Genomic DNA, 23,688 nt, shown 5'->3' on the forward strand with positions numbered 1-23,688 from the left:
AATAAGGACGACGCAACGAGCTATGGAAAGAAGAATGTTGGGGGCAACGTTATGGGAAAAGAACAGAGCAGATTGGGTGAGGGAACAAACGCAGGTTAATGACATCTTAGTTGAAATCAAGAAAAAGAAATGGGCAGGACATGTAATGAGCAGGGAAGATAACCGATGGCCATAAAGGGTTACGGACTGGATTCCAAGGGAAGGGAAGCGTAGCAGGGGGTGGCAGAAAGTTAGATGGGCGGATGAGATTAAGAAGTTTGCAAGGACAACATGGCCACAATTAGTACATGACCGGGGTAGTTGGAGAACTATGGGAGAGGCCTTTGCCCTGCAGTGGGCGTAACCAGGATGATGATGATGATGATGATGATGATGATGATGATGATGATGATGATGATGATGATATTCCTCAGTCATTCTTCACAAACTTGTCTAGCCCATATCAACCTGCGCAGTTTCATTTGTAGTCTTCCCGTGAGCGCCAAGCGCGAGGCGTCCCACTGACCTTTGGTTCCCATCGAGTCCTGCTTGTACCCCCGATTTGAAGCAAATAACCGCATTTCCACAAGTAAGTCCTGGAACCATTACACCCTTCCACATACCCCGTAGCACCTCGTACCTATTGTATCCCCATAGCACTCTGTGCTTCATTATGGCTGCATTTCTCTTCCTCTTTACTCTTATTGTTTTTCCTGTGTTTCCATGTATCTATTGCGTTCGTTTATCCATATACCAAGGTATTTAGGTTCTTTTACCCGAGGTATTTCCTGGCCCTGTATTGCCACTGCCTGTTCACTGTTTTCATTGAATACCATAAAACCTGATTTTCTAACACTAAATTTCAAACCTAAATTATCGCCCTCCTGTCTATAGATATTAGCCAGACGTTGCAAATCACTTTGCCTGTGAGCTAGCAACACAATGGCGTCCGCATAAAATAAACCTGGAAGCTGCTGGTCTACTACTGTATACTCGCCTGTTTGTATGAGAGATTAAACCCGATATTACTTTCTTCCAGCGCCCTCTCCATCCTCACCATGTACATCATAAACAGCAGTGGCAACAAAGGGCACCCCTGCCTCAGTCCCTTCTTGATATGAACTTTGTCCTCGCTCCCCATCGCTTCCCATTCAATGCAAACGGTATTTTCTAGGCAATTCTCTCTCAAAAGCTGTGGACAATCGTCACCTAAGCCTTTCCCTTGCAGCCCGCTAAAACACTTGCAGCTCAATTAAATGTGCGCAAATCGTTTTTAAGCGCCTCTATGAAACTTCTTTCCAAGTTGTTTAGTCATTAACAACAAATAATACAATGAAAAGGCTATTTAGTCTTTTTTTAATCCAAAAACACATTCCAAGACTCTGGCAACACTGACAAATACGCCGCGAGCGCGCGGTAGCATAGAGTTTCTCACTAACACCTAGAGGGAAATGTGGCGCCACCGTCTATGGAAGTTTCTTAAAGAGCACCGTGTGGTCATGGGAATGACGGTATATGTGCCTGCGAGGCTCGTGTTGGCTGGTGTTGTAAGAGGCTTCGTCTAGAACGTAGATATGCCTACACAAATACCGTGTTCTTAAAGTAAAATCTTCATAAAATGTTTCAATTCACGCATATTATATCTTTACTCACCTACAATGCATGACCAAGCGAAGAAAAGCAAGAACAGACGACAAACTGTTTCAAAGCGAGCGCGAATCTTGTCGTCTGTCCTCCAACTTTAGGCCGCCCGCTGATACTTTTTACGTATCATATAATTTGACATGCAATAACAAGTTCTCATAGTTAAACAAAACATGTGTTTGTCTAATAATAAAGCTAAAACAGCTTTTTACGTGCCATTTTAGTAGAAGATGAATCATTGTGACAGACGGAACGGTGCTTGCCAGGCGCGTCTTCAAGACGTCCTGGCTCTTCGAGAACGATGCCAATCCGAAGTCACAATATACCGGCATTCCCATGCATACGACAGCGCAGCAGCGCCAGATTTCCCTCTAGGTAATATAGTGAGAAATTCTTTGCGGGGTGGCCGTCCGTCTGCTTTTAGCCGAATATGTAAATGATGCCAGCCAACCGTCGGCGTCGTCCCGCTGCGTCTATTTGTGCCGGGCGATGTTCGCTGTGAAAGTTCGCTCCACTTATCCCGGGCTTTACAGTGGGTGCCCGTGTGAGTCAAACTTCACAGGAACTCCTGGGACCAGTCGCGCAAGCACTCGTAGCAGTCTCCCGCTTGCTTGCTGTTGGCACCGCAGGTACTTTTCATCCAGCCCTCAAAGCTTTGCCGGTCCTTCTTCAACTCCAAGAACTGCCCAAGGACGACATAGGCCTAGAACAACAGAAGAGAGTAAAGTTCAGTCCATTCGCTTAAGTTACCGCAAGACAGACGTGAAAAATTACATTTCCATACAAAAGCAAAACAAAAAGAAATGCAAAGCTCCCTAAATTATCTTTTTTTTTTAATTCTTCGAACGATGTTCGTATGTCATCGCATCTGTGATTTATCATCGTGCACTCGTGGGTGACTTGCGCGTCTGCCTCGACGTTCCGTGTGCAACTTGAGTCTTCAAAGCAACTTTCATTACAGAGTGGCGGTACAGTTGAAAGAGCGAGAATCATAAAGCAAACCGTACAAGAAAACCACACGACTCGGTTTCTGCAAGTTAAACTGCGCGAAAAGACGAAGACAGTACAGACAGTTAACCTAGCTGGCTGCTGCCGTGACGAATACATGGGGGGTGGGGGGAGGTATTCTGTAAGAGTCCACCTGGTGGACTGTCCATTTCGGCCACTGCTGATTGGATGCAGCTCTACTAGAGAGGAGGGGACGAGCGGCCCTAGCCAATCAGCAGCGGCCGAAATGGACAGCCCACTAGGTGTACTCTCACAGAATCCCCCCCCCCCCCTAGGTCCCCTTCTCGAAACATTGCGCGTTGACCTGAAAAATACACCCCTCCTACTCAAAATGCCGAATATTGCCTCAACAAGGACAGTTCCCTTTGTTAAAACATCGTTCTTCCTTTTTTTTTACACACACACGTACACACATGCACTTAGGACCAGCGCTTAACTACTAACTGAATATTTGTTCTTGAATACTACCGTTAATATTTACCACGTCCTCACTTTTGATATAAACCTATTTATCGTAAAAAAGAGGCGCGAATGAAGTTCCTGCGCTGAAGGGAACATGAGACACTACCCGGCCACATAATCGTACAAAACCCGACAGAACGGTTTATTAATAACTGGCAGCTGTTCCTGATGCATTCGCTTTGCAGTGTGCCGCACCAACATGCATACATATACCGCATGTCCCACGTAACTTTAAGTAAACCTTAAAAATATGCAAATGCCACGTATCTGGACATAACCAAGGTATTGTTGTTTGCCGTTGCTTGGAGATACTCAGATTGTTATTTTTTTGCATTCCGCGCCTAATTGCATAGTTAGTCTGAATTATTAAACTTCTCAAATAATGTAATTAGATTAAAAGTGTCAATCAGAAAATTGTAGAGCAGCACGAAAAACTCCAGACAGAGCTTTCTGTTGTGAAGTACGTGCTACATACAAGTGTTTTTCCGAGCGTGAAAGAAGCCCGCGAATGCACTCGAAATTGTCCAACGACTGGCCGCTCGTGGAACTTTACGTGTTTTCGCGGGCTTCTTTCACGCTAAAACAAAATCACTTTTATGTAGCACGTATTGCACAACAGAAACCTCTATCGGGAGTTTTTCGTGTTGCTCTACAATTTTCTGATTGACACTTTTCATCTCATTATGATATTTGCGAAGTTCATTAATTGATTAAGAATAAATATGTAATTAGGCAGAATGCAATAAAGCATCCGAGTATCTCCAAGCGACGGCAAACAATATTCTATCCAGCAACGTGGAATTAGCATATTTTTACTAACATTACGCGGGACACCCTAACGTTGGGACACCCTGTATACATACATATGTCAGCCTATATATATACACACGAAGTTCTCTCTAGTTGCCCACTTGTCTGCTCCTAATTTCGCCTACTACGTAACGCTTGCGGCAGAAGGTACGTTCGACATCCGCCTCCATAGCCGTGAATGGGGATGGCCGCCATTCCCAGGGCTAAGCCGAACACATATGTATTATAGCATAGCGTTGCCGTCCTACCTGTTATTGTTACCTGTTGCCATGGCTGAGCGTGCGCAGAGTTTACCGGGCGCAAGTGTATCGCGACAGCTTCTGCCGGTCACTGCGATTGCATTACAACACGACAGCACCGTGGCTCTCCACTTCGACCCTGGATCGTCGTTGCTACTAACTCTTCCCATAGTGACAGCGAGAAATAAACGGCAAACTCAGCCTTCACTTAGTTTTAACTCGAGCGAAGGACGAAGTTAGGCCGCATTTTTGTTGTTAATACTGAGCTCACTTATTTGTTCTGAAGCTGTTAGTGTCTAAGACACCACCAAGCCGTGGAAAATGTTTTGATTTCTATCTGCCAGATGGCGCCAAAATGTTTAGCGTTGGTTTCTCTACGGTCTGTCTCATCTTGATTATAGTTTCCTCGGACTTTCCCTTCGAGATGCCCCCTTTCGTACGCGCCATCCCAGACTGTTATTCTTGACCCTGTCGAATTCTTGCGTATTGGTCAGCCTCGATTGACTGGCAGCGCTGCCCCTGGCCTATCTGATTGGCTCGAACCGTCAACATGGCGGAATTTGACAGTGTTCAGTATAGCAACCCCAGTACAAGTGGTTAGCATAATACTGTAGGTAATTACTGCGCAAATTTAAAGAGAGGGATGCCACACATAGAGTTTCTCACTATAACACCTAGAGGGTAATCTGGCGCCACCGTCTATGGGAGTTTCTTAAGGGGGCACCGTGCCGTCATGGGAATGACGGTATATGTGTCTGCGAGGCTCGTGTTGGCTGGTGTTGTAAGAGGCTTCGTCTAAAACGTGGATATGGCTACGCAAATAACGCGTTCTCAAAGTAAAATCTTCATAAAACGTTTCCATTCACGCATATTACATCTTTACTCACCCACAATGCATGACCAAGCGAAGAAAAGCAAGAACAGACGACCAACTGTTTCAAAGCGAGCGCGAACCTTGTCGTCTGTCCTCCAACTTTAGCAGCCCGCTGATACTTTTTACGTAACATGTAGTCGTACACACAATAACAAGTTATCATAGTTAAATAAAACATGTTTTCGCGTAATAATAAAGCTAAAACAAATTTTCACGTGCTGTTTCAGTAGAAAGTGAATCATTGTGACAGACGGAACGGTACTTGCCAAGCTCGTCTTCAAGGTGTCCAGTCTCTACGAGAAAGATGCCAATCCGAAGTCACAATATACCAGCATTCCCATGCATACCACAGCGCAGCAGCGCCAGATTTCCCTCTAGGTAATATAGTGAGAAACTCCATGATGCCACACGAGAAGGCCCATAGACATTGTGCAAGTGAAACGAACTAGGCCGGCCGTCAAGATGTTCGGCCAACACCTAGAAAGTCCTGCCACGGCTTCATCACTTCCCTCCAAAACTCAGCTAAGCCTACCCCTCTCCGCAGAGTAAGTGCCTAGGGCCACATACACTGGTACCAACAGATGCATGTTGGTACCAGGCCTCTTACATTGAATTGACTGGGTCACCTACATCGAATCGGCAATCATGTGAGTGACCAGCGAGCCTGTGGACTGGCGGGTGTGTATTGTTTGATTGATTGATTGATACCTCAATAAACAATTCACAAAATTGTATTATATAGCTTTGCTGTTTAATTCAGGCCATCTGGATCCCTAGCCTCAGGCTAGAGATTCAGATGCGTTGTTTACTATGCCTTTACTATAACCATAGTTATTCAATAATTTTTCTGTCGCTCTCTCTCTCGCTCTCTCTCTCTCTCAAGTGTAGAGAGGTTTGCAGGCGCAGCACCAGACACAGGGGTCGTTAACTCGCTCGATCACTCGCAGCAGCATCACTTTCAGCGAGCTTTAATCGGACAGACCAGTGGACGAGATTGTCGTCTCGCCAACAAGGCGTCGCATCGGACGTTACGTTATACGCGAAAGTGAAGGCATCCACGAAAATGATCGTCGAAAATATAGGACCACAGGAACGCTTGAACGCACTTTATCAAACCCTCTTTCTTTCAGCCGGCCGCCGAGGGCGTCGCCAATACCAGCAAGCTCCGTCACGGCCTTTTCTCCCATGGGCTCAGAGACAAAGTTGCGGTGCTTCTTTGACGTCGAAGACATGGCTCGCTTTCGCTGCATAGATAAGCACCCAGTAATCGTAGTGACACTTCAGCCCTTTAGCAATATCATAGTCGCTTTGCTGCTTAATTGTGAACCAGAATTCGGAACTATCACAGTTGAGCATGAATTTTATAAAGTTAATTGGACCCCATAACTATCTTGTTCAACCGAGAATTTTGTTGAGTCAGAAACACTTTACCAGTCGTGCGAATTACACAGCACTTATTCAAAAGTCAACAGTTGATGAATTTTTCGACGAAGCCAAGAATGGGGGAAATTATTTGTTATAACTTAAGTGCACAAGTGATAGGTAAACGGAAATGAAAATGGACGAAAAGAAAAATTGTCAGGGGAGGGAGCCGAACTTCCACAGGCGTTCACATCACATTCACATCGCACGCATTACGTGTGCGCTGCTCTACCAATTGAGCTACAGCGGCGGCTGTTTCCACGTCCACATTCGTTGATATCTATGTATGTGTATACAAGATATGACCCGGGTAGTGTTAGCCAGCGCCACTGATGGCCATGGCGACAGATGTGGCACATCCTTTCGACCACTGGCGTCACGTTGTGCGTGAACAACAGGCAGCTGACCATTAATACTTCGTATGCTACCCTATAAGGCATTTAACCTGCCGGAATCGAGACCCGGCCGCTCTGTGCAATGAACGCGGACAGGGAGAATCAAGGGGCCCCAATTTTTTGTTAGTCACCACCACTGTATAGCACACCACCAAGTGCAAACAGTGGTGCGGTCACAATTAACATTATTGATAGCGCGCCCGAATGTTGTGCTATACACTGATGGCGCTTACATATTGACCATAACCACCGTGATACCTCAGCGGCATCAAGGGTTACAATTGTGCTGTCTGCCATAGGCAATATTTAAAAATTTTGGTGCAGCTAAAAAAAAAACTTGTATTTAGCAGTCGGACACAAGAGGCCCTGATACACAAAGCAAACGAAAACAGCCCACGATTGCCTCGTTTTCTTTCTAACAGCAGGAACGCGACGTGTATATCGCAGTTTCGAAGCAGTCACGGGGAAGAAAAAGTAATCATGCAAACCGTAGCGAATAACGACCATACGGATAATAAAAAACTGATCTGAACCCTAAAGGTCACCCTGCCCTAGATGCCTGACCCCTACGCCCAGCATTTTCAGGATTTATCCGAGTCTGCAGCATAAAGTTTCGGATTCACCGTGTTCCTGTACAGGGCCTGGATAACGTAACAATTCAATTCACATCGCACTTCGTCAGTATAGTCTGAGCGGCGCTTCGGCCCCGTTATCACTGGGCTCGGCAGGCCGTGAACTTAGGATGATAAGAAAGATATGGGACCTAATAAAAATCATCGCACCATAGCAGCCCAGTAAAGTCTGCTGCCTAAATGTTGCTCTGACGCCTGAACGCCAACCCAACCTGCATGTTAGCGTTTCCGTGCCTGTAGCATAAAGTTTCGGATTCACCGTGTTCCTGTACAGGGCCTGGATAACGTAACAATTCTATTCACATCGCACTTCGTCAGTATATACCGAGCGGCGCTTCGGTTCCGTTATCACCGGGCTCGGCCGGCCGTGAACTTAGGATGATAAGAAAGATATGGGACCTAATAAAAATCATCGCACCATAGCAGCCCAGTAAAGTCTGCTGCCTAAATGTTGCTCTGACGCCTGAACGCCAACCCAACCTGCATGTTAGCGTTTCCGTGCCTGTAGCGTAAAGTTTCGGTTTCACCGTTTTCCTGTAGAGGTCCAGGATAACGTAACAGTTCTATTCACATCGCACTTCGTCAGTATAGTCCGAGCGGCGCTTCGGCCCCGTTATCAATGGGCTCGGCCGGCCGTGAACTGAGGATGATAAGAAAGATATGTAACCGAATAAAATTAATCCTCGCACCATAGCAGCCCAGTAAAGTCTGCAGCCTAAAGGTTGCTCTGACGCCTGAACGCCAACCAAACCTGCATTTCAGCGTTTCCGTGCCTGTAGCATGAAGTTTCGGATTCGCCGTGTACGTGTACATACGTGAGTCACCTACGGCGCAACATCAAAAATGGAGCTTGCTACTTGGCGCTATCGAGTGCGAAGGGCCTGCCTGTAGTCGCAAATGCTATCATGAGTACCAAGGGTTCGCCTCATATAAAAAAATCTAATAAAGAAAGCAATGAAACGCTCTAACAGCTGCTAAAAGCGACAAGAGCAGCAGTAACGAAGAAAGATGACACCAAACTGAGCCGGTATACTGTAGCGATTCCTTTCGCTCGATTCTATGCCACTCTTGTCATCCACCTTTCACGGCTGGCTGGTCCCTTGGACAACGCCGGCGGAGCGTAGCTCTGACGTGCACCGACGAAGAGAGAAAAGGAATGGCATCTGAATAGAGCCGTTGCATTATTCCAGCCCGGAATTATTCCAAAAGAGCGCCTGGACAAAAGAAACGCGTTCCCTAGTGCTTGCGACTGCACAGCACAGCATGCAGCAAGTTCAACAAACTCACCTCGGGTAAGACGTACGGAGTAGGTGTGTCAAAGCGCAACGCTGGCTGCAGACGCGAACTAGCAGAGATAGCAGACCGTCGCAGACGGCGTGCGGTGCAAATGCGGTGCTCGCCTTTGCGCCGATCGCGACGCTATATAAGACCCCTTCTCCGTTCTTATCCGCTGCTGTCACCATGGTAACCGATTTTTTACACCACTTCCTGCTTGATAGTCATCCTGTCGGCGACCTTGTGGTGCTGGAAGGTGACGACGACGACGAAGGAGAGCGAGCCGCGGTGGCGATAGCAGAGCTGTAGGCAAAGTGTTGCAACCAGGGAGTGGCGAGCCGCGCTGGTTGCTTTTTTTTTTTAGTTTCGTTATTTCTTTGTCTTTGTTTTTTTTTCGTTCTGCGAGGAAGTTACGTCATGTCAGCTCATGAAGGGACGTTGGGCAATTACTGAGTAGACTTTTGGCTGCAGCATAACCAGAGAAAGCGAAAACTGTTGGCTGCGGGAACATGCGACGTGCATCACGAAGCACGGTTGGCGTGTGCTTGTACGTGCTTGCGACTGATTTCCGGCTGCACCGATTCGCCACTCGACGAGGAGCAGAGGATTGCGCGTGTGAATAGCCAATACACTGCACCGATCTGATCGCTTCGCGCGGAGGCTGAAACCGTGGCGGGGCTCATACACTACAATTAACCAGTGGCGTAGCCAGGAATATATTTCGGGGGGGAAGGGGGGAGGGGGGGGCGCATCCTGATACACGGAAATCCTAGCTAACACACAGGGGTTGGAGGAGCGGAGGGGTTCGCGTTCCCGGTGTGCCACCCACCCGCTGGGCATACGCCTCTGCAGTTAGCTAATACAGTCTGAAGGAAGGGCCTGACTGGACAACCTCCAAACATCTAAGCGCCAATCGCGAGCATAATCGCGTCAACCAGCAGTATCGTTCTCGCGTATTTCAAAGCTGCGGTGTTAGGCCTACGTTAACCTCCCTGCATAATATAAGGTCGATGACACGGCCCAATGCGGGGGTCGTTACGGTTGAGAAACCAATTGGATTAGACATGATTTGTACTGAAGTATCGCCTATTTTTCCCTGCAAATATGTAATAGTCAATTGCGCTGCATAAAAATAACGCGGCGCCTCTTTGCCAACATACGATTTCAGCAAAACGAGTGAGTACGATATGAAGACCGAAAAAAGAAAAAAATTTTACAGCTTTCGTCTCCTTGCGCTTACAGGAAAGTGTGTTATTTACAGCTCATTCGGATTTCGTCTCCGTCCTCCGGATGTCTCACCCCGGGCGATGTAAACGACATATCCAATCCCGGTCCAAGACAAAGTTTCGGATTCACATCTTTCAACAGTGCTGACGTCACTGCATAGCTTATTCGAATTCGCCACATGGGGTTTTCATTTCTTCCTTTCTTTCTTTGCTGACTACAGTTAGGTCATTTTCGTGGTAACCACATCGCTAAAACATGGGGCGATACAATGGACGAGCGCACAGCGACTGTGCTGTGCGCCTCTGTATATTTTTGTGCACCTGTGAAAACGGGCATAGCGTGATAAATGCGCGCCATTGTTAGAGACTTGTCCGTAGGATCCTTCGTGTATCGCACCGTATTATTATGCCGTTTTGCTTAAGTAATTTATTCTTTTATATTCTTTTCTTCGTTGCCTGCGAATGCTACTGTGTCGCGTAAATGTGCTTCGCATTTTAATGTAAGCCTGCTAAACCGCCCGTAACACACCGCTGTGGGGTAAGGGCCAGTTCGGGTAAGGGGCCTGTGTAAACGAAAACAGCAACAAGAACGAAAAAAAATTTTCGGAGAGCACTTCTGCGGGAATTCAGCTGAAATGTGGGACTGTCACTTGTTTACATGTTTACTCCTACCCTTTCCTGGTATAGTTCTTAATGCCCTGCTTCTTCGTTGCTGTTAGTAGCATCGGTGCTAGTTTTTAGCATTAGCGCTAGTATTGGCTTCCATTAATTTATTGATGGTTGTTTCTTCTTTTTTGGAGGGGGGGGGGGGGGGGTCATGTGCGCGTGTGAGTGTTTGCGACCGTGCGCGTGCGCGAAGGAAACTGTTGTGAGCGCCCTCTGAGGTCGTGTTCCTTGCAGCAGTACAACACAAACCAAGACACGTGACGGACAACAGGGCGCGCAGGCGACTTCTGTCTCTCCCGCCTTGACTGCTCTCCGCCATACGACGTTCACCTTGTACTCCCTCCAACTCGCATGAACCTGGGAGAGAGCTTTAAGTACGGGCATGCGTGTTGTTGCTGCTCGCCCAGAAGAAGGCTCTTCTTTTTTTTTTCAAAGCATGAACTGCTTCTAGCTCCCGTTGTCGGCGACCTTCAAGTGACCTGGAGCCAAAAGATAGAGCCGTTATCCGGGCACTCGAACGAGAACATCCGGGCAAGTTGCGAGAACAAAACGAGACCCTCCCCCTCCCCCGCCTCCACCCTTGGCAGCCCGTCCATATGGACCAGTGCACAGTATGGCGTGGTGTGGTGCGGCGGGGTGTGCCGTTGCGAACATTCATTACACCCATTTTAATATTGTGGCTAGTACCATCTCCAACCAATCTGATTTGCCGGTTTCTATTTCATGCTTACATTTATGCGCTCAATTACGGGAGAGCCAGCGGTTTTACAGCGAAGCTGTTTACACAGCAACACGCGATTCTTTCGTGGTGGTCCACAGAAAACTCGGCTTTCTAGAAATCGACGATTTGGCGGGGAAGAAAAGACACATGTATAGCGCACGCGCACATGGGTGGCATGATTTTATGCCAATGTGCACATGTACAGTCTGCGTGTTAACAACCGTACCATCCGTGACTCGTGTGTCGACCTAACTATGGCGAAGAACGTGGCAACTGTCGAAATCGGAAACCTCGTAAAGCCGTCGGGAATGTCGTTGAGCAATAAATGGTTATACACTGCATTTTACGGTGTACTCATATTTCATTCGTTAGACTAGAATAGGTTAAGTGGACGGTAACAGCTTCGCTGGCAATCCACCTTCACACAGTAAATTGGGCCTTCAAATTTTTTTCTCTTTTTCTTTTTTTTTTTTTTTTTTGTGCATGCGGGAGGTACAATCACAGGAATGCCACGGAAAACTTGCTTTGCGAGTGCCGCCGACTGCAGCAATTAAACTAACTGTTACTTTATTCGTCTCATTTTATACCTCTTTTAGGCGCATCTCGAAATTTATACACGAAAATGAAAGACCACAGAGAAGTATGCACACCCGTGGACGGCACTTGTAGTTTTTTTTTTTGCTTTTATTCCTCGTCATAATGCACACAACGTCGTCGTCGTCGTCGTCGTCGTCGTCGTCGTCGTCGTCGTCGTCGTTGTCGTTGTTGTTGTTGTTGTTGTTGTTGTTGTTGTTGTTGTTGTTGTTGTTGTTGTTGTTGTTGTTGTTGTTGTTGTTGTTGTTGTTGTTGTTGTTGTTGTTGTTGTTGTTGTTGTTGTTGTTTGATCAGGCTCTGACTGCCCGTTCACACACTTTCTTTTTCTCTTGTTTTCTCGTTTATTTGGCTCTATGAAAGCCTAGTTTGAGAGCCCCAGCATTACTCCGAGGCGCTAAATGCCCTAAATACCTCAATCACTTCCCTTACGCTCAAACCTATTCAAATTTCTTACACTGACCAGTCCCCCAGAGTGGGTATACGCGCCACTCCCGCACAAGAGGCTGCCACTGCTGCCTCAGCGGGCACAGGCCACTGCCCTTGAGGTCATCATCTATCGCACTTGCACACTATTTTATTTCATTTATTCGGGAACGTCATCCGCCTTCCAGAGCATGGGCGTCCTGCAGGCTCATAGAGCCATCGTTAATGGAGCCATCTTTAAGCAGCAATTGCGACAGTCGTGACTACGCGTTGCGCATCGTTGACGACAACGTCACCTTACCGCCAAGGAGCAGCGTATTAGCCCTTGTAACCTGCGACGTATAGGACGAATATGAGGGCACTGCCGAGGCAAGTATTCCGCTGCTGCCCAATCGGAAGATGCCTGCACAGCTCGAGGTCTTGTTCAGCTGCAAAGCAGACGTTCGCTAGTTCTTCTGACTCTGGTCGTACGTCACTTGCCAACGTTAGACAACGGCTAACCTGGCCTGGGCGCTTTCTCCAACCACAGGTACATATATGCGCAAAGCGTCTCGGTCTGTGCTGGTGATGCTTATTTGCAGAAACGCTTTTTTTTTTTCAATGTCTGCTACTAAAGCAACGCGATGTTTTCTGAAGCGAAGCAGCAGCCCCGTGAGATCGGCAGTGAGGTTTGGTCTGGAGTACAGGCTGTCGTTGAGCGAGAGTACTCCTTTTTCGTGGGAGGAAGTATCGAAGTATCATTCTTACTCCTGTTGTACGGTCCTCGCGGAAATACTACATCGTGTGGCATGTAAGGATAGGATACTATAGAATATCCTTCTTCCATGGCGCTTACCCACTGCGGGAGATAGGCCAAGATTTGGATGGTATTAGGAAGATGTAGGTATATTACAAAAACAGGTAAAAGTGTCATGTGGAAACGGATAAAAACGATGTATGAAGAACTTTAGAAAAACGTCTTGAAACAACTATGAATTCCTCCACGGCTGAGCAGACATCCCTGTGGTGGTTTCCAAGAGAGGAGGCTCCTATAGAGAAATGATACTTAAAATGGAAATATTTAAACCAATTTGCGCGAACGTTGGTTCTAAAATGTTTTTTTTTCTTAAAGCGGAACAACGGCGGCAGAATAAGAAAAAAAATGATCGATGGCATGTAATATACTGGGTCTTCTGCTTTATCGTCAGTGACCTTCTCGGTACACCGCCGTTAGCGTATTTGGGTATGGCAACATCATATTCTTGCAGAAGCTTTTTTTTTAATAACCATGAGAGTGCTGAACTTGGCTTCATCATTGTGTATCCCCTCTTGTACGCATCATCATCACCCCTCATCCAACCTTCTGCACGGTAGGAAGCTAGAACACGCTACCTCAGGCCGACCTCTCTACCTTCCTTGAAACAAATTCTCTCTATTTCATTTCTTATCGGTTTCTTTCCCATCTTCGATTGTTTTATTTTCCTTTGTATCTTTTTTTTATCATATTACCACCCGGTTCATGGTCTGTCCCCCGCGGTGGGTTTGTGCCATTAAATAAGGCATCATCATCATCGCCTCCCGTAGCAGAAGAAGAAGAAGACAAAAGGCAAGAAGCGATGTTCGGCCTCCCCTCTTCCCGGCGCTGGAGCCCCGTACTCTTGACGGTCGTGCTTCTGCACGCGTGGCCAGTCGCCCTCGACGGGGCGACCGACCTGAACCAGGCCCAGCTTCGGCTCGTGGCCGACAGACTGAAGCTGGACCAGTGCCGCAGCCTCGTCGAGTCACTGCGCTCCTCCGAGGACTACGCCCTCGACCACACGCCGGACGGTATGCGTGAATTCGGCCCCGTATTTTTTTTTATTTAGAGCCGAAGCTATTTCCTCGACTAAGGATGACGTTGCACCTCATTAACAACCCTCGGTGGGTGGGTGGGTGGGTGGGTGAGTGAGTGAGTGAGTGAGTGAGTGAGTGAGTGAGTGAGTGAGTGAGTGAGTGAGTGAGTGAGTGAGTGAGTGAGTGAGTGAGTGAGTGAGTGAGTGAGTGAGTGAGTGAGTGAGTGACAACTTTATTTGTTCCACAATAAACGCGAGCAAACTCAACGTCACTTAGCCAGGCCCACTCGATGAGTGAGGGGTTTCTCAAAAACGACTCGTTCAATATTCAGTGGATTCGAGTAGGCGCCGAGAGCATCATGGACTCTATTCTGCACACTGCCAGATGCCGCCATATTGACGCGTTAAGCCAATCAGAGAAGGCGTAATTACTTTACGAGCCAATCAGGGTTCGTAATATGGCGATTTTGACAACAGAGGGACGAGTGGGGGCGAAATTTTAGGGCAGGATTAATCGGCGTGGATTTCCAAGGAAGCGCAATATGAGCGCTTCAGTCGAGTGGCGGCGCCATCACCCTCTTCCTTCAGTCGAGGTGGAGTGTGGGGTACAGTTTAGAATCCGGGGAGGGTGTCTACCCTTTCTGTCTTGTGCCTTAGCGCTGAATCAAAGACACACTCCGAAAGCACACATTCCACCCGTGTACCGAGTCATCAGGTGACTGTAGTCCTAGCCGGCACAGTGCACAAAAGAGAGAAGATGCGGTTCCGTCAATAGCTATGAGGAGCACATTAACCAGCAGCAAGCAGCACGGGTCATGTCCGGTTTCGTCCAGTAACTACACGCCGGTGTCCCGGAAGCTCAGCCGCGCAGTGACCCTATGACGCACGCTAATCACTCCGCATACGACAGCGGTGGTCGCATATAATAACAGTCACAAATACTACCAACAAACCAGTAATGTAGTTCCGTTAAATGTAACAGTTCTGCCGGAAAAATCCCAAGCGTGTCACTGACTATGCGCACAACCGCTGGTGGGCCGTACGACACACTTCCGAAGCCAACGGCGAGTCCTCGCGATCCGCGGATTTGAAGCGCCTGGCGTCTTTAACAACGCGACTTGCAAATTACGCTGTTCGCGAAGTCGGCCCGTGGTCACGCTCGCAACGGTCCGCGGTATAACCCTTCACTTGCATTGGCTTGCATTTGCCGGACGAAGGTGCAGCGCACGCGGGAAAGCGCACCAATGTCACGCACAACACCGCTTGAAACCTTAACCTCTGACGCAGGTCACGCGGAGTCGCACGCGCTGTCCTGCTACCGGCTGCTGGAACTGTGGAACCGGCAGCGTCCGGCCAACAGCACCTTCCACGCGCTCCTCGTGCGGTTGCAGGAGCTCGGACACCGGGACCTGGCCGACGACCTAGCCCGCGTCGTGTACGGCGAGAAGGTCCTCGCCGTCAAGGCGAACTTCCTGTCAGACCCATTCAGGCGAGTGCACGCGACGCAACCGAGCTCACGCCGCGCCCCTTGCCCCGGGCGATGCAACCAGAAAGAGTGACGGCTACGCACGTCGAGACGTCTCCGCTGTTCGCCGGTTCGAACAATGTTTTCAAAGGCCGAGAACAGGGAACGTCGCTGAAGCCAACGTTTCGACGTCGAAGCGTTAACATATTCCTCGTTCTATACCACTGTTAATCGCTTCAAGCCGCCATCTTCCTGAGAACGTCTCTCTTGAATATTTTTCGAAGTAAGCTTTGCAGACTTGACCGCATCCATTAAAGCGGACCTGAACCGACCTTCGGGCTTGGTGAAATAACATAGTCCGCGTATACACTGTAAAATAATTTACACCCTAAAAATGAAAAAGGGTGTAAATCTGTCTATAACTCACACCCTTGGAGTGTTATCTATATAATGGACACCCTAAGGGTGTGAGATATAGGCACATTTACACCCTTTATCACTTTTTAGGGTGTAAATTATTTTACAGTGTAGCGCACGCTGCTGTGTACACCTCAGCTAAGTTTTGCTGTCGTACGGGGTGCGTGGAGCTCGCAAGCGGAACACGAAAGTCGCCTTTCTCTCAAGCGCCCTCTTTTCCGACATGAAGCCTGCTCCTCAACCTCTTCTGGACGCTTCACTTCGTAATAAAGCGGATTTCCATACGCGGCTGCTATTGGTAGCTTCGGTCTACTACGTAGCGTGGACATCGCGGTCGCCGCGGGAGGTCGCAACGAGTCCGCTGGCTAAGCGCACTGCAGCTCGCTGAGGAAAACCGCGTTTGGCTTACGGTCATACAGCGCGTCGTATAGGCACCAAAATCGGAAGTATACTGGCGTCGACGTTAACATCCAAAATCAAATTTGAACTGCGAGCCACGGTGAGATTTAGAAGGCTGAGTGCTGTGGGCACGCCCCGCTTTGCCGTAGCCTTCGCAATGCAAGGCAGTGAAGCAGGCGCGGTAGCAGGGTGGAGGCCGTGTTTGATTGGCCAATAATTCAGCTTCTGCTGAACGCGTTGAAGTACTTTTTGCGGCAAAGTATTTCTGAAACAGCCTATCTTAGATTCAAATGCGTTTCTCCTCTTCGATAAAAAGTGCCTCAGGGCCCATTTAAGCTTGTCTGTCAAGAAAATTCTCGTCATTAGAATTTGTATAGGCAAGCTTCTAGAGCGTGCCGTATACAACGAAGTGGCAATGCCGCCGTTGCGTTTCGTGCAGCATGAAGGAAAGAAAAAAAATTGCGAAGGATCGGAGGTGCGATTGCCAAAAAATAGCCTGCCCAATGCGCGGAGAAGCTACGCTGCTAATGGCTACTTAGAGTCATGTGATGCAGAGCTACTTCCGGTTATCTTTCTTTCGTTTTTTCCTAAGATGGCGGATCCGGTAGGTGCCAGTTTGGTTAACGCAGGCTTGTGCTCTCTTGTGAGCCACTGCGTCGTTAAAGAAAAAACACAAGTGAGACCGTACACGCTGGCACGCATGATTAATAGATTTGTGGCCAAGTTTTCCAAAGTTCCTTGGCAAACATCGTTGTCAGAACTTGCGAACAGTGAAGACTAGAAACGTCAACGCAGTCGTCTGCTTTTATTGCATGTATACCCTGTTCTAAGCCTGCTTTTGCCTACATAGGCAGCAAATGCAACCAAAATCGTACCCTAATCTGTGCGAACCGTCACCTTGAATATAACGCACTGTCCATGGCAACGCTTCTTGAAAACCGCGTGCGGCCGCGACATGATATAGTAAAGACATCGCGACAAGTAGCAGTGCCCTTAGATACAACGCATGTCCAATATTCCTATAGCACTCGTGCAACGATAAGTGCGCGTATCGTCTTTTCTGGCAGACACGATAATAAAGCCTTTTGTAGAAGGCTGCGCAGATGGAAATCGTCCAAGTTCGCCAACCTGACAGAACGGCACCCGAGGAATCTCCTTCACAATAGAGCCACCCTCTCGGGCCATTGTGAACGCGCGCATAAGATAAAGGATCTCTTCGCGAAGAACAAAGGTAAATACAGTCGCTGCTGCGTTGACGACGCGCCGTGCCAACGAATGACGTCATTTTGCCCGACAAGCTGCCCTCAAATTGCCAGCGATGTTACGTACACGTATACACGTCGTCGTCGTCATCATCATCATCATCATCAATCAGCCTGGTTACGCCCACTGCAGGGCAAAGGCCTCTCCCATACTTCTCCAACAACCCCGGTCATGTACTAATTGTGGCCATGCCATGCCTGCAAACTTCTTAATCTCATCCGCCCACCTAACTTCCTGCCGCGCCCCTGCTACGCTTCCCTTCCCTTGGGATCCAGTCCGTAACCCTTAATGACCATCGGTTATCTTCCCTCCTCATTACATGTCCTGCCCATGCCCATTTCTTTTTCTTCGTATACACGTAGATCGATTGTTAAAGGAAGCATACCTTGGCAGAGATAAGCAACTTCCCTGTGTGGGTATTCTGGAAACGTGCGGAATGCTACATTCGGAACATGGCCGCTGGGCTCTTCTTGTCTACGTATACGTATATGCACCTGCATAATGCATTGACAGCACTTCCACAGGCACCTGAAGCACCAGCAAGATGCGAGACAGCTGCTTGCACGTTCCCTTTAACAATGGACTTGCATGTCACCAGCAGCCCAATGTCTATCTACACTCTTTCATCTTGTTATGCACACAGAGTCCTCTAGGTGCAGCACACATTTGCAATAATGTGCCATTTACGAAGTGGAACCTTCGAGCGCCTGCGTTTCCTTCGGTCGAGCTTCTTGGCCCTGTTGCTATACGTCACTCTTAGTATTGTTGCGCTTAAGTTTGAAAAGTGGAACACGTATGCAGAAACACTGCACTTTCTTAGCGAACATACGTGGAACATATGCATATGCAGAACATATGCAGAAACGCTGCGCTTCCGTAGGGAGCATACGTGGAACGAGATTTAAGAGTGCAAGCGCCGATGCAGGTCAACCAGAGTTAACAGAATCGATCGGTACTCCTTTACCTGGAATCAATCGCTGATCATCAATTAGTCTACGCCATACGCGACGCTATCCTGCGAGCCCAATAAGGCGTCTCGATGCCAGCGCGGCCATGCCGAAATAAAATAAGAAAGTCAGTTCTCGTCAGGTCGCCAAAGTCCTAACCAGCGTCGGGCTCGTTCGCGGAAGTACGCAGCGATGGTCCAGGGCCTGTGTAACGTACCGTACTTCGCTTACTGCATAATTTACGTATGCTAATGTATGTACTCCACTTAAACGGAACTCGACGAGACAGAAAGAACGTGTTCCGTGTATTCGAAGTTTCGCTTAAGCGGAGTACAGAAATATTAACAATTGGAGAAGTATGGGAGAGGCCTCTGCCCTGCAGTGGGCGTAGCCAGGCTGCTGCTGCTGCTGCTGCTGCTGATGATGATGATGATGATGATTCGAAAGGCGTCCGAGTTGAGTGGTCGAAGCACTGTCTGTCGAGTGGACGCGTTGCTTCGCCACCTGTGAAACAAGATTGGAGTTACTGTGAAAAGATTGTAAGCCAAGCCTGGGCTTTTATTAGGCGACAAGTATTAAATAAAAATACACATTCGAAACACCTCCGAGGCCCCGTTGCGAGAAAGTCCGACGTCGTCGGCGACGCCACCGAGCGATGGTGCCGAAATGGCCGACGCCGCAAACAGTATAGAAACACGTGAGGAATGTTCGAAATGACGTCAAATTTCTCGGGGTTGTTCCTGTAAACAAAGTAAATCAATGGCTCTGAAGGGGATAATTGAGCAATTTTCGATCTAGGTGGGAATCGAACCCGGGACCACCGGGGTATGCCGAGACGAGCCCGCTTCCCCGACGCCAGGGTGGCTTTTTCTTTATTTCCAGCTTGTCTACGAGCCTCAGAAGTTTGTTATCATAGATCACACTCGTTTTATATGGGTTAAAGTATCAAGCATTGACACCACAGGTTCATCACAGTCATTCGTTTCGTACACGTGACGTACCATCACAACCATTTCCACAAAATATTCATACACAGATCGACCTTTAACATCACAATGTCTGTATGCCAACAGACTACGCCAGACTACGTGCAACCCAAGTAAAGAGGTAACATTCATCTATTCAAAAATCGCGTTCAGGTGGTAAAAAACGAACGCCATGTGGATTGAGGGGTAGGTCTATTTTTTAGTTCTCTGTAATATATGGAAATATATCCCAAAAGAATATGGCATTGTTCCAATCAATGAAGACATGTTCGATCGTTTCAGCTTTGTTGCACAGAAAGCATCTGCTTCCCCATGGCACATAAATCCCTCTTTCCTCTAACCACGTTTCAACAGGCAAGGTTTCCTTGTGAAGCTTGAAGAAAAAAATTTTAACGTTTGCCGGTATCCACATATTTTTAACCCTTTTAAGTACGCCTTGCCCAGGCCCTTCCTGAAACATTAACCGATACGATGGAACAGGGAACACACTCTCAATGAGATCCTTCGTTAGACGTTTTCTTTCTACATTGGAGAGATACTCAAGGGACGGCTCCACTGTTCTGGCTGGCTAAAGGTGTGCATACCTATAATAGTGATGCACGCACTAATACCTATAGTAATGACGCACTAATACCTATAATAATGATGCACGCACTAATACCTCATAGTGCGTGCATCACTGCACACGTCACGTCGCAGCGATGTTCCGTACTTTAGGTGTCGCCTATAGACCAGAATACGCTAGCCTCGCGCCCAGACTATTTGAACGCATACTCTCGCGCCCGGATTTCCCGGTCGACCAGCGCCATTTTGTTCTGGGCTGCCAAAGTGTGTTCGCCGGCGACCAGCAGACATGGCTAGCGCTAGCTCTAGGACTCCAAAGTGCGGAAATGTGCCCGTTCACGCGGATCCTAAGTACAAGAAGTCATCTGGGCATCGTTGCGTCGTGTTTGGATGCCAAAATAACCAGCGGAAAAGGAGCAGGTTGCTTAGCGCTGTTTGCGAAGTGCACAATACACGTAGGGAATCGTGCCGGTGCGGTGTTTTCAGCCTGCACCGATTTCCATCCGCAACGAAGAATGACAAGCTGCGCCACCGGTATATAGCTGCAGTGAATAGGAAGAACTACCAACCCAGTGAAAATGCACGAGTGAGTATTCGATCGGTGTATATTTTGGTGCCACGTTCAACTTTGCGCCCTACGAACGTAATATGTGTAACACGCAGGTTTGCTCTGAGCACTTTCTGGACAAGCCCACTGAGCAGAATCCCGCGCCGGTGCTTCGCCTTGGCTATAACAAGAAGGCAAGCCTTTTCGTGTTTTCATTCAGGCAGACCTCCCGACGGTTAAGCGGAACAGCTGAGTTTGCGGTCAGCGATACTTGCAGCTGGTGCACGGCATGACCATTAAGCGTGAACGACAAGTTGTAGGCGATAGTATGTTGCCCTGCTGGTGAGCGTTATTGCTAATGAAAGTAAACCGAAGTCTGCTCGTCACGTAGCATGCGTCCACAAAAACGTAAACGACGACTGCTCGTCGACGAAGGCGTTCTTGCAGCGCGCCTGTCTTTACGAGCTGGTGTTGCAGGTGTCATTCGTAACGAATTCACTTGAGCCTCCTGAGCTCTAAACTGCGTGCGGGCTGTTATGCGGGGCAAAGCGCAAAATTTTTCCGTTGATAAGGCGAGGAAAATAAGGTGCTTAATTATTGTTGTATATTGCAACAAAATTTTGCTCGTTCTCACCAGTTTTTTTTTACTGTTTTCTTTTCTAAGGGAGCGCTAACAATCCGATATGGCCTCGCACAAGCGAAACAGGTCTGAAACCAGGTATCTGCAGTTGGTGGGGCTAATTTTTTGGAATGCAGGTGCGGTTGTTGTCTTGTACCAAAGGCTTCCCTGATGATGCAGCTTTAAGTAGGGGTGGTAATTTTATGTGCCCTGTCATGGTTTGTGCAACTGTACAACACCTGCATCCGTCATGCTCGCCCTGTTATACGGGCTTTGACTGCACATGTAGTTGAACATCATAACTACTGTATTTCCTCATTTTCCAATGAGTGCAGGTTTAGCATCATATGCTGCTTGTTCGAGTACTGCAGGCTTGTGTTCTGAATGTTGTACTCTTAAGTGGTTGCACGATGCAATTGGCCTGGTGCATTTTCTATTTCATTTTGCGGGGACTTTATATCTTCGCAACAGTGATGGCATGGGAAAGAACTACAGTCCTTCTTACTATAACATCTATTTTGTTTTCAATGTGCAGGTGGTGAAGGGCTGGCGTCTGCTAATCAGGCAGTCAAACGACCTCGCCAGTTGGTTGCCAAACGTGGCCGACCCAGTAGTGACCATGACAAACAAGACCAAACTGAAAGTGCAGAGGACAATGTTCTGCGTTTTTTAATAATATATGTCACCAACACAGCGCTGTAAAATCCTTCACAGGTTACGTGCTTACGTGGTTACCCGATGTATTCGCTTCTGCAGTCTGCACATCACTCAGTGTGGCCATTGCGGACTTGCATGAGGTCTTGAAGTTTGATTGAATCGAGACAGCGAAAGTGACAGGCTAGAAAAAACGCGAAATATGCCTTCCGCCCAGCTAAAAAGCCCAAGTTTCGCCTTCGCGCCGGGTCGCATCTCCCGGCGTGGCAGCCCAGGCCTGCTACTTCGCGGCGCTTGGGATAGATGGCGCGACCGGCGCTCATCAATATGGCGGCGCCCTTTGAATTCACGGTGTTCTGGTGTATTGTGCGTGCGTAATTGGGCACGTGGTACGGCGCAGCCAACGGGGTGGCGCCACGTCATCAGCGTATAAAATTAGCGCTAAAATAGAAAGCATTGATGTCCAATCGCACGCCGCTGAGCGGTCCTTCCAGTTAGGAACTCCTCGCGGCCAGGAGAACACGTTGAGACGCTTGGCGCGTTTCGATTTTGCCCTATCGAGGCACAGTTGAAACGCAGGCGAGAACTTGGGCGGAAAAGGAACGCGCGAAAAATTAAAAAAGAAGAAACATTTCACCAAAGTGACTATAATGCTTCCGCACTCCCGCACGTAAGCAATCTTAGGTGTGTCTGCCAATATTTTGTACACAGAACTGGGGGGCTATTCTGTAAGAGTCCACCTAGTGGACTGTCCATTTCGACTACTGCTGATTGGATGCAGCTGTACGGGAGAGGAGGAGACGGGCGGCCCTAGCCAATCAGCAGCGGCCGAAATGGACAGTCCACTAGGTGGACTCTTACAGAATAGCCCCCCAGTCTGAAGCAATCTGAAGTGTGTCTGCCAAAATTTTGTGCACAGAAACGTTGCACACTAAGCCGGAAGGCTACTCCATACAGATGGCAGTGTCACTGGAGCCAATCCTAACGGCAAGGCCACGAAATGCCACTTTGTACAACCTAGATATGTTCTCAGGGTACCTACGTAGGTTATTTTACAATATGTTCTTAATCTTAACTCTTGTACAAAAAAAATATTTTGTGGCAAATTAAATTGCACATCTAGAATAAACCTTTTATCTGATTTACGCTTGAAAAAAAATTATGTGCCGCCTATCGCTAATACAAGATAAAATAATGCTCGGTCACCCGCTACCGGCAACCACCATCGAACCACTACGTTTCTATTTTTCCGTCAGGTCGCATAAAGCGTTTATTTGTTTCTTTTATTGATTTGCCCACTTTTTAGGCATTCATGGGACGAAAAAAAATTCACCGACGTTTACGATAGTACCTAATGCTAATTTTGAGCTCAGCTAGCTTAGATGTTTTGAATTCGCGATATATTGTGGCAAAGAATTTGATACTGAACGACAGGGTCCTTTCGGCGGCGGCGCTGAGTCTCTGATCGGGAAGCTCGTTCAGCAGCAGCGGAATGACGAAGCATTTCCACCGGTTGCGTCGCTCATTGTTCAGAGAGAAAGCGGAACACAGGAACGCGTCGCTCACGCGAAGCGGATGCATGCTCTAGCGGCCGCGGCACAGGCGAAGTAGCGCATGCGCAGTAGGTCCGGAGGCCACGCCGTCGC

At 48.1% G+C, this 23,688-nt stretch overlaps 3 protein-coding genes across 3 annotated transcripts; 2 read left to right on the forward strand and 1 right to left on the reverse strand.

Annotated features, from left to right (window-relative positions):
- Positions 1–1,318: 1,318 nt before the first annotated feature.
- On the reverse strand, positions 1,319–8,911 carry LOC142557517 (barrier-to-autointegration factor-like). Its single transcript, XM_075669427.1, has 3 exons — positions 8,753–8,911; positions 6,123–6,260; positions 1,319–2,326 (listed from the first exon to the last, which is right to left on the reverse strand). The coding sequence occupies exons 2-3, from the start codon at positions 6,246–6,248 to the stop codon at positions 2,180–2,182; spliced, it is 273 nt and encodes a 90-aa protein (XP_075525542.1). The 5' UTR covers positions 6,249–6,260; positions 8,753–8,911; the 3' UTR covers positions 1,319–2,179.
- Positions 8,912–13,944: 5,033 nt separating this feature from the next.
- Positions 13,945–15,740, forward strand: LOC142558548 (uncharacterized). Its single transcript, XM_075670680.1, has 2 exons — positions 13,945–14,176; positions 15,469–15,740. The coding sequence occupies exons 1-2, from the start codon at positions 13,966–13,968 to the stop codon at positions 15,738–15,740; spliced, it is 483 nt and encodes a 160-aa protein (XP_075526795.1). The 5' UTR covers positions 13,945–13,965.
- A 4,702-nt stretch (positions 15,741–20,442) lies between these two features.
- On the forward strand, positions 20,443–22,414 carry LOC142558193 (uncharacterized). The gene is made up of 3 exons (XM_075670353.1): positions 20,443–20,808; positions 20,886–20,963; positions 21,924–22,414. Exons 1-3 carry the CDS (start codon positions 20,512–20,514, stop codon positions 22,059–22,061), a joined length of 513 nt encoding a protein of 170 aa, XP_075526468.1. The 5' UTR covers positions 20,443–20,511; the 3' UTR covers positions 22,062–22,414.
- Positions 22,415–23,688: the final 1,274 nt, after the last annotated feature.

The sequence above is a fragment of the Dermacentor variabilis genome, chromosome 9, assembly GCF_050947875.1.
Source record: "Dermacentor variabilis isolate Ectoservices chromosome 9, ASM5094787v1, whole genome shotgun sequence".
Classification (NCBI taxonomy): domain Eukaryota; kingdom Metazoa; phylum Arthropoda; class Arachnida; order Ixodida; family Ixodidae; genus Dermacentor; species Dermacentor variabilis.